Source organism: Idiotropiscis lumnitzeri, chromosome 8 (assembly GCF_059441095.1).
Source record: "Idiotropiscis lumnitzeri isolate Australia: NSW breed Sydney's pygmy pipehorse chromosome 8, RoL_Ilum_1.0, whole genome shotgun sequence".
Lineage (NCBI taxonomy): Eukaryota > Metazoa > Chordata > Actinopteri > Syngnathiformes > Syngnathidae > Idiotropiscis > Idiotropiscis lumnitzeri.
This window is the reverse complement of record NC_142398.1, coordinates 6,199,284-6,210,768: the sequence shown is the minus strand read 5'-3', so window position 1 is coordinate 6,210,768 and position 11,485 is coordinate 6,199,284. Positions and strand designations below refer to the sequence as shown.

The 11,485-nt window shown below is 36.6% G+C and overlaps 1 protein-coding gene across 1 annotated transcript; it reads left to right on the top strand.

Annotated features, from left to right (window-relative positions):
• The first annotated feature begins 2,184 nt into the window (after window positions 1-2,184).
• Window positions 2,185-11,353, top strand: casp3a (caspase 3, apoptosis-related cysteine peptidase a). Its single transcript, XM_088302250.1, has 6 exons — window positions 2,185-2,424; window positions 2,574-2,698; window positions 3,943-4,071; window positions 6,525-6,700; window positions 7,406-7,517; window positions 9,680-11,353. The coding sequence occupies exons 1-6, from the start codon at window positions 2,363-2,365 to the stop codon at window positions 9,907-9,909; spliced, it is 834 nt and encodes a 277-aa protein (XP_088158376.1). The 5' UTR covers window positions 2,185-2,362; the 3' UTR covers window positions 9,910-11,353.
• The last annotated feature ends 132 nt before the right edge of the window (window positions 11,354-11,485 follow it).

The window sequence follows — 11,485 nt, the reverse complement described above, 5'->3', positions numbered from 1 at the left end:
GTTGTCAAATATAGCATTTTTTACATGCTGTAGTATAACTTTCTGCATTTATTTTTTCTGGAAACAGTGGTGCCTATACAAGTTTAATACATTCTACAATAACACTCGCAACTCGTATTCAGTCACGTGGACTCGAATGAACTCTAAGATGCTATAATAGTGGTCATTGTTCACAGGGGAGAAAATTACATATGCTCGGGAGTTGTTATGTTATCCGTCTACATATGTTGCTTCACTGGTTTTGTTCAAATATCTGTTGGGTTAAATAAACGCGACCTTTAATGCTAACACTTAGCATGCCAATTAATTTTCCATGATATGTTAGCATTAGGCTAATGGGGCATTCTTAAGGAATTGTTTTAAATGCACTGTGTAATTGTCTTAGTTTTATGTTTAGTTTAACATTATACTTGAAGTGGGAGTGGAATTAAACATTTTGAATCCTTGTTTGATGAATTGTTCATTATGCGTCAGAGGGCTCCACTATACAGCGCTCATATCTCGAAACACACCTAAGCCGGGTCACTCGGATTTCAAGGCGTCACTGTACATAAAGTAAAGCTCCTTCCGCCTTTCTCCCAAGCTTCACTGTTCACAATCATGTTTGTGTTCACAGAATTTGTTTTTGTAATTTCCTTACTAAAATTGTACATGTGTATACTTGGAAGGAGAAGTGTAGCGTGATTCACTGTTCCTCAGTGGTTTCAACAAATTGGTGATTAGCCACTCCATTTTTGTGTTAGCATAATTCCGAGCCACTAGCCTTGATGCAAGATTTCCAAACAGTTAATTTTATTCATTCTCGTGTCATTTTAGCGATTTACTTTTTTAAATATTAAAAAATGATACTTTTTTAAATATTAAAAAATAATACTTTTTTGAGAAAGTGTTGCCATTTTCCAGAAAGTTTTAGTATTCAAATATTTTTTTGAAAATTCCATGAAATAATTTCTCTGAATGAGAATAAAGTCATGAGATTTAGTAATGCAAGTGAAACGGCATCGATTTTGATATAAGAAATGGAAAAATGTTCAAATTTTGTCATAATTATATTAGAAAAGATTCTACTGTGTGAAAAATTTCAAGATTTTACTCAAGATTTTTTGTTAATGTGAAAAAAATGAATTATAAATAGAATTTTTAAAGAAATTGTAGAATTATAAGAATATGAAAGAAAAAAAATAATATATATATGTACATATATATATATATATATATGTATATATATATATATATATATATATCGATTTCACAGAATTTCCAATATTAGTCACTGGTTAGAATAGTCGCGATTTTGGGACAATTTTTTAGCAAATCTGGTCTATTGTTTTTTAGTTTAGTTTTTCATTCATTCTTTAGTTTCTAATTTAAATGTTCAATTGTATTTGTATAATTCGTGACATTTTTGTTACATTTCTGTCAAATACATATATTTCTAGTTATTTCATGTGTGTTTTCATTGATGTCCAACCATACTTCATTTTTTTTTACATCAATTCATTTTGTATGCGATGTTTTCAGTTTAATCTTGGCTTTTCAGTATTTTATACTATCTTTTTTGTTTTTATTTTGTATTTATATTAGGGCTGCCAAAATTAAAGCGTCAACTCAAGATTAATTTCTAAAAAAATTAACACAATTAAATATTTTGACTCAGTTAACTCAGTTTTATTTTTTCAAACATTAATTTTCATAACTTGGAAAGCCAAATTCAAAATGAGCTGTTCGTCTTTTGCACATGATCTCAGAACAAAACACCTTGCTTAAGTTACCACTGGGCCTTGCAAACCAACACTGCTGGAGTGTGGTGCTTACAATTAAATGTACTGAATACATTTTGAGAATTGTTTCTAAAAACATTCCTGTAAAGATGACTCAGTTTAGATCGTATTGGAGGATCACGCACTTTATATTTGGTGATTTTAGATTAATTACAACATATTATTTAAGTAAATACCAGATAAAAGCCTCACAAAAAAAATTGAAAAATGCGACTAATCGCAATTAATTACTGATTGTTTTTGCAATGAAATAGTTACAAAATGTGATCGCTTGACAGCACTAATTTATATATTTTTATATTTGATCGGATCTGATGTTTTCTCGCGTGAAATTACTTTGAGTCACCGCTCGCGCGGCAAGCGTTTTGAACTAAAACGAGTGCCCTTACCGGCGTGACGTCACCAGCTTTTGTTTACTAGCTCGGGGTTGCTTTGCTAGCGAAGTCCAGCAGCGGGAGCAGTTCACAACCTCCCTTTCCGTCTGCCCTCAACCGCATCACCGGGTGTAGTCTTGCACATAATTACGTGCGATTGTGTAATCACTCAAAGTCGAGTACGTGTAAAATATTAAACGTGTTAGGATGTCGGCTAACGGTCCCGCTGGAGTTGACTGTACGGACGCGAGAAGAGGCGATGGACAAGCGTGAGTTCAAATATTGTATGAGCCAGCTAGCAACCGCTCATGGTTGCCACTGACGAAGAAACAAAACACGCTGTTCCTTGGTGTTGTAGTTTGTTGATTTATTTGTACTGATTGATTTAAAAAGGAATGTGTGTGTTTTCTGGTACCAGATCCGAGAGTTCCGTGGACGTGGATGCCGGCAAGGCTCAGGCACACAGCTACAGATACAGCCTGCAGTTCCCCTCCATTGGACAATGTATCATCATCAACAACAAGAACTTTGACAGGAGGACAGGTTTAAATCTATCTTACGTATAAAACTACAACTTTGAGTTCAGAACAGAGTGTTTCCTATCCTGTTAGAAATATTGTAATGTCCGTCTGCATTTCTTTGTAAGGGTAAAATTAGAAGAACAAAAGTTTATGAGCTCACACACACCAAAAATATTAATAAATTCATGCGAAGGAAGTCTTGGTCAAAATATTCTACAAATAGAGGAATAGTTTTGTTTAGCTAGTCCAACCAATGGCGGATGATTAAATAATTATCATTTTCATTTTCATTTTCATTTTGAATATCAGTACAATAAAAATTGTAGAATGATAAAAACTTTCAATTTTAAAAGAGGAAATGTTGTCATGTAACTTAGTTTTTAGGAAAGAAAAATTGTGAACGATGAGCAATTTTGTAAGAAGGTTACAATTTTATAAGAACCAGTTGTATTATGGCAACATAAATAGTTTTATGAGAAAAGAAACAGCTATGATTTCATAGGAGTAACATTTTAATATTATAGTAAGTCCAAACTTTTCAAATATTAGCTCAAGATGAGAGTGAGGAAAAAGTGTGATTGCGATTACAAGACTAACAATTGTATATTTATAAGAAGAGCGATCACAATTTTGAAAAGAATTTACAAATGCAATTTTCATGTTTCAATTTTTAGTTTATTTTATATCATTTTATTTTTGAGGTAATCATTTTATTTCTTGTTCTTCTAAAATTTTAGTCATCGCTTGTTGTAAACTAAATATTTACTTTGACTTTTTGATTTTATTCATTTTTTTTCTTTTATATTTTAATTTTTAATTCATGGAAAAGATGAAGTGCAATGTGTCTGTTGCAAGCTAGAACTGGCTTATGCAACAGCCCCCCAAAAGAAGATTTTTCTCTCTTTCGTAACGTTAAATATACGTATTAGAAAACAGCCCAATGTTGTACCTGTAATTCATATCTTTATTGTAGAAATTGTTATGGGACCCAAAAGGAAGCTATCTTTATATATTTTTTTAATGAATCGGTTTATTAATCAGTTGTCAGAATGTCTTCAATGGGTTTGCTGTCTAGTTTTAGTTTTTTTTTTTTTCTTGTCAGGTGTCCGTCAGGAAGTGAATGTAACTGCAACTGTTAGTGTGGCATGCGTCACATCACATGGAGCCAAGTTCCTCTTCCATTTTTAGACTTTGGACATAATCAAAAGTGAGCATTGGTGTTGGGGTTTTTTTTTCCCATTCATTCAAATGGTTTTGTTGTCGCAGGCATGAATCAACGCAACGGCACCGACGTGGATGCGGCCAACGCCATGCAAGTGTTCGCCAAGTTGGGTTACAAGTGCAAAATTTACAATGACCAGACAGTAACGCAAATGAAACAGGTTTTAACTGCAGGTGAGCATATAAAGCCACTCCTACTACAATTCAAACAATCGTGTTACATAACACTAAGTACACATGAACAGTCAAATGACAGCAATGTAGATGCGCTGTTCTCATAGGAAATCATCTCACTTCAAATTCATCTCTTTGCGAGCCAGTCAAACATTTGTACTGCCACACTAATTTATAATCAAAAGGAGGAAAAGTGGTCATTTTGGAGGAAAATATGTAACATGGCAAATTATAAATTTAAAATGAGAACTTTTTTATTATTCTCACTTTTTTAACTGACTCTGTATTTATCACCATTCCAACCGAAAATTTTTGCCATGCGAGCTTTATTTTTCTCATTCCAACAATTATTTTTCCCACATTTACCCATATTTTCATTAAAACATTCCCATTCATTTCAAATGACATCTTCAACATAAATTCCAATTAAAAATTTGAAATTTCCATCTTACTCTGTTCACTTTTGCAACAATTTTAAACATTCCCACAATTCCTACAGACCAAAAATTCCCAATTTTTCACCAACATATTGCACATTTTTCACCCATAACATTCAACATCATTCCACATCGATCCATATCTTTCAATATTGTTCCACATCCTTACACATATATCACCTTTACAAATTTTGCACTAAAATCATTCCACCACATTCATTCCCGACCGCTATCATGGCACGTCACCAATGCATGTCATTTTCAGTTCATTCAATATACCGTATTTTCCAGCCCATAGGGCGCTCTTTAAAGTCGCAAATCTTCTCCTAAACAATCAAAGCGCCTTGTAAGGCGACTGCGCCCATTATATGGACAAAGTAACACTCGCGACCATCAACCCATTTACTCAATGAGCTGTTCAGAGTGCATGTTAGCACATCCTGTTGGACAAAGTGTGAGTCATCTATGCTTCAAAGTGACCGTGACTATACATTATGTGACTGTGGTGTTTGGGTGATGGTGTGGGAGAAAGCTGGACAAAAGGGCAGCTGTCAAAATGTTGTAGTCTGTCTTATCATTTATGTTATTGCAAGCAAGAAACGTCCCAGGTTTAGACAACAGACCAAAAGCCCAAAGCATAACAGCAAATCTCTCTAAACAGCCATGTGATTGGCTGAGTCTGAGTGGCTCCCACAAGGCATTGCTGGAATTGGCTCAGGCTGAGTGGCTCCCAAGAAGCCATTGCTATAATCATTTTGTGTTATTTTTATTTCTTTTGGGTATGTAGATGGCATGAGAGATACATGTTTTGTGTTAATCTTATTTCTTTGTTTCATTGTTTGCTTGTATGCTGAGTTATTTTGGTTTTGATTTGAAACCGTGACTCTAAGGAGTGTGGTGACCAGTGAAGTCCCTCCCCTGACGTTGTCTAGTAGACTATTGCTAAGAGGCCTATTATTGGTTAGAGTCATTGATAATCTCAGTGATTGGCCATGGTTTCATGGCATCTGTCATTGAAATGGGGGAATTGCTTATGGTAATGAGGCAAAGTGAGTTGTCAGCGTGAGCAGCCGAGCTATTGCTATGCTAACAGCAGCTGAGCTAGCGCCTTACAATGCGGCGCCCACTGTGTGCTTCAAAGACAGAAATAGCACCCTCAACAGGTGTTGCGTCCTATGACCGTAAAAATACGGTAATTTCACACTTTTCATCAACATCTTTCAAGTTTCAGCAATTCATTCATTCCACATCATTACTAGTTAAGTTTTTTCTCCCTCTTGGGAAAGTTCAAGTTCCACCTTGCTCAAGGGCCACCTCCTGAGTAACCTGAAAGCAGACCAGCATTTCTCCAACATCTAGCCTAGTTGTAATTTTTACATTGGGAGTTGAATCACGAGCATCTGCTTCCAAAGTTGAGAGTCCTTTCAGATTAGCTACTGCTGCCCTGCTAATGAGTGTTTCTTTTTATTTGTCAAAACTTAATTAAACTTCTTATGGGTTCTTTGACTCATGGGAGTTGAATGTTGAATAGCGAAAATTTTGGCGTCTAGTGTCGCACATCAGCGGTTGTGACGTTTAGTTTTATGGCAAGGTTTTTTTTTCTTTTTTTTTTTTTAAACCACACACTGTAACATAAGACAAAGATAATGACATTCAAACCCCTAACCCCTCAAGAAACAAAACAAAAGAAAAAATCGGCCACTTTTTTCCCAACATTTTTTTTACTCTGTTGTAAAGTTAAACAAATGCTAAGAGACAAAATATTGTAAAACAGTGAAATGGTGAAATGGCGAACCTGACACTTGCAATCTACATCTTTATTGTCTTAAGTGTTAGGGGACCCCCCCCCCCCAAAAAAAGTAATTGTATTTTTATATATTTTATATATATATAATTTTTAAAATTAAATTGTTCGATTAATCGATTATCGGAATGTCATTCTGCCAGATATTTGAATCGGCATCAGCCTCAAAAATCCATATCGTTCGGGGCTTAATTACTGTATCGTTTCCGTAGTGTCCAAGGAGGATCACGGGAGCTGTGCGTCGTTGGTGTGCGTGTTGCTGAGTCACGGTGACGAAGGCGTCTTCTTCGGCACCGACGGCTCCATCGAGCTCAAACACCTCACCTCGCTTTTCCGCGGGGATCGATGCAAGACGCTGGTGGGAAAGCCCAAACTGTTCTTCATACAGGTACTGGTGCTCATTTGACACAAAATGCAAATAAAGTCACCTTTTAAACATGTCTGGCCCACAAGAAATTAGAGAAGAACATTAAGTGCGCATTTGCAAAGCGATACTGTCACCTTGTGGCGCTTCTTATGGATTGCGAGAGAGCACAATTTCAGGCTTTTCCAACAAGTCATAATTTCCAGAGGAAAAAAAATCAGTTGAAAATGGTGAAAAAAAATGTTAAAACCTTTTTTTAAATATTTTTTTAATATTACAAAAGGTTCAATAGTTATGAGAATTGTTTTATATAGAAATAAATTTATCAATTTACAAGAATTGTTTCAATATCACCAGACTTGTCTTGTTTTTTTTCATTTCTGATCAGTCATAATTTTCTTTTTTCCTCAGCTTTTAGAGGGGAAAAAAACATGCTGCGTAATGTGAGAACATTTCATCAACTTCAGAGTAATTTCTAATTTTGTAAGAAAAAAATACTTTATAGAGAATAAATTCACGAGTAACTGTAATGTATGTGAGTTTGTTTTAATATGAGGAAAAACATGTCTACATAATGATGGGAAAACATTTTTTCATAATTTTCTGAGCAATTTCGCATATTACAAGAGAAAACAATGTACATAATCGTACAGCAAATGGGGGTAAATGTTGTCATGTAAACAAACGGAACGGATTCATGTAATTTTGTCTCTCTTTTCTATGACGAAGGCGTGCAGAGGCACCGAGCTGGACGCCGGCATTGAAGCGGACAGCGCTGACGACGGCACCACTAGGATCCCTGTCGAGGCGGACTTCCTCTATGCCTACTCCACCGCGCCAGGTCGCTTAATATACACTGCATGAGTTTTTCTCTTAACCATGAGCCCCCCCCCCCCCCCCCCCCCCAAAAAAAAGTCACCATTTTCTGATCACTGTGGTAGTTTTATGAGAAAAGAAAGTTGTCGTACGGGACAAGGCGTTGCGAGAAAAAAGTTGTCATTTTAATATGTATAAATTTTGATCTAATACTGTTCCAATATGTAAAGTTTAGGGCTGCACGATATTGTAAAAAAATGACATTGCGATTTTTGGGGAGGCTGCGTTGTACATTGCGATATTGAAACTAGAACAATTTTCACCAGATTGCTCAAATAGCTCTGTTTGGGAAGACTCTGCTTTGTTGATTATACAGCTCTGGGATGGCCTCTTGATAGAAATACGTGCGCCACGGCATTTTATACCTTTTGTCGAGCGTGTGGATCTTTCGTGTCGGCGTTGAGTTGGTTTCACTTTCGCCTTCATCCCGTGAAAAGTTATTGCATTCTTAATTTGTCGATGCTGTTTGGACTTCTTATCACAAGGCGTCTGTCATTGTTTTTTTAGTAGATAGTTTTACATCAGGTCCCACTAATGAGTCTGAACTGGTTATACAAGGGCTCATAATAGCAATTCAAATGGTCGGTCGGACACGTTTGTTGTATTAACTCGTGTTGCAGCAACAACGGCGAGGCACTGTCGGCAGAGGTTTTTTGTGTGTTGTATATTCCATTTTATGGCCGAAATAATTCCATATTTTGGATGTTGACAGTGCAGTGGCTATGAGAGTGGAGGCGGGGGCCTGGGGGGCGTTGACTAATTAGCAGGGGGCGTGAGCACATCGCAATTGCCATGTTCAAACCGCATATCGTGCAGGCCTAGTAAAGTTACAAATTATTTTTAACCCAGCACGGCCGCGACCCTGTTGAGGATAAGCGGGTTGGCGAATGGATGGATGGCTCCCTCTCGTGGCACCAGTGTTGTTTTCGTGACCGATGACAGAAATCTTTAGTTAACGCCCCTTTTTTTTTATGACGATAACGAGACGATGACGAGCTAAACGAGGTTATTTGATGACGAAAACATGACGTGACATGCATGAAATTTTCGTTGACAAGACGAGACGGGACGAAATTGTTAGCGTGTGGTTCGTCACCCGCTCAAAATTTATGACATCCCTTCCCTTCTGCCTTTCAAAACATTGCAATGAAGTGCAACCTATCTTTCGTTTGGGCGCGCCCACCACCGGGACAGCAAGCAGGGCGCATGCGCCGCGCACGCACTCGCACGAACAGGTCTGCGGTCATTTGTCTCGGCTCGCACACACTGACACGCGTTCCTTTGACGGACCATGGCGTCAGTGACATTCGCAAGGCTACTTCGCTCTGATAACCGCAAAACTAATTAGCATTTTCGTCCAAATGACTAAGACTAAATCTAAAATGCCTGCCAAAAACAACACTGCGTAGCACGGAGAAGAATTACAAAATTAGATGTTAATACTGTGCCAAATATTATCATGGCTTCAACTTCTGTTTTTTTTTTTTTTTTTTTTTAATCTAGTTTTGTGCATTTATCAAGTACAGTTCATTTGTTTTTAACTTTTGTGTTCAATATAGATTTTTTTTTCAAACATTTATTGAGGAACAATTTTTATTTAGCTTATGTACAGTACATATCAAATGATTGACTATTTTTCATTTTCCCGTATTAAGGCACAGTGTTCTTTTGTGTATTTTACAATGGATTAATTTTGGGTTTTTTATGAATAATGTCATGATTTTGATTTCAACTGTATTCGGGCTATGTGATTGTGTTTTAGATTGGTCCCGATGCTGGAACTTGGTCAGCTAAATATTTTCTATAAGTGGTACTTGGTGTAGAAAGTTTTAGAACCAGCACATTAGACATTTCCTGTTTCGCTTTGTTTCTTCATTTCTGATGAGTCGTGAAATTACAATTTTACAACATCATTTTACAAGATTATTTCTTTACCATGAGACTTTGCCATGTTCCCCTATGTATGATAAAAGTCAGAACTTTGCCAGTAGTTTTTTTTTACTTCTGCAAGGCGGGAAAAAAAAGTACATTTTACAAAATAATATTGACAAGGAATAAATGCAATGATACAATCACCTATTTTGCATCTCATTTGAACCCCTCAAATATTTGTTTTTATACGTGCAGGCTACTACTCATGGAGGAACACCATGACGGGCTCATGGTTCATGCAATCGCTGTGTGAGATGCTTAGAGCTCACGGCCAGGCGCTGGAGCTGCAACACATCCTGACCCGCGTTAACCACAAGGTGGCGCTGGAATTCGAGTCGATCTCCACCGCGCCGGGCTTCGACGCCAAGAAGCAGATCCCATGCATCGTGTCCATGCTGACCAAGGAGATGTACTTTGTGCCCTGACCCACACTTGCTCTTTTTCAAATCTTTTCCGTTTGCACGTGTTTTGCTGGAGTTCGTCAGCATTATTTAGTAGTCTTATTTGTGTTTCACATTTCATGTTAAATACTCACTTCAGTGGCAATTTTGTCATATGTTTGCTGTTCACACAATTCAGGGAGGTTTGATGCCACTAGTGTACGCCTGTTTATACACGCTGGGACAAAACACTTTTTGTTCTATTTGTTTATCATGTATTACAATTAAATTTCTTAAAAGTGGTTTAATCTTATCAGTTTAAAGTAGTGTTTCGAAAAAGGAATGAAAACCTTCCGCCATTCCTTAATCTACTTTTGCCCCACTGTGTATATGTGTCTTACCGGAGCATCTAAATCAAAACTGAAAATACCCATACCTACAAAATTCCGGTAATGTACAATAATAATCATTTGCTTGCTTGTTTTTGTTTGTTTGTAAGTATGGCCCTTGAAGGACAACCTAAAATGGTCACCAATAGGAAAAGACTGCCCACTCCTTAGATAATGTCCACCGATTTATATGAATGGACTAATAATTGGCCCCTTGGAGCTGAAGCGAGAGGTCAGCCATCTTAAGTTGCCACTGTTACTGACAACTTCAGTTTTGTTTTTTTCATTTTCTTTAATTTTTGCTGTAAACACTTATCAGTGCACATTTTCCTCTTGGTTTCCTCTATGGAGTGATGAGAGCCTCTCAAGGAACAAACTTCGCTATTTGCATCAACCAGTCAAAGTATTATTTCAGAATCGTGACTGAGGTTAGGTCTACCTTTCGCTGCATATTTTTTGTCTAATGGGCTTTGCTTTAATTTTATTCTTGATGGTTCTGACAACTCAATATAGATGAATTTTGTGTAGTACTTAGAGAAGTAGCTTCTAAGAGAAAATTTAAGAATCACATTCATAATGATGAAATGTGCATGTTGAGCTTCTCCCACACTTATTGGTGGGTATAGCTCTATGCCATGCAATGACATTTTTTGCCATATTATGTAAATAATGTGAAATTTGCCTCTTAAATCATTGTGTTTGTTTGGTGTTAGTTGCACTTAGCGAGTGGCAACGTAAGATGACCTCTGGTTGCTTCACTTTTGGCTTTTTTAGCCCATTGTAAATAAATCGGTGCTAATGGCACTGACATTAATCTAAGGTATCTTTAAAAAAAGAAGACATGATTAGACAATAAGATGCCATTTGTGTTTATTTTCATGCAAAATCTGCTTTGTTGTGACAACTCTTACATTTTTTTAGAAAAGCCTTTGATAGAAATATTCAAATGTTTTTTTGTTTATTCTTTTTTGTGGTGTGTTTAAATGGCAGTGGTTTCTGACTATCGACAATCTACGCCATACAATTCGAAATGTTTTTTTTAACAGTGACGTAAACGTGACGTGATCCATTCAAAATAAAAGCATACTCGAGAAAAACTTTCTTACTTGTCATTCTTATCGGCGAGCACCGCACAATATTGAGACAGATATTGTTCAACGGTTGTCTTAAAGTTACTAATAGATCATTAGTTTTGGAAACATTGGAAGAGCTGCCGTTGAATTTTTACTTTA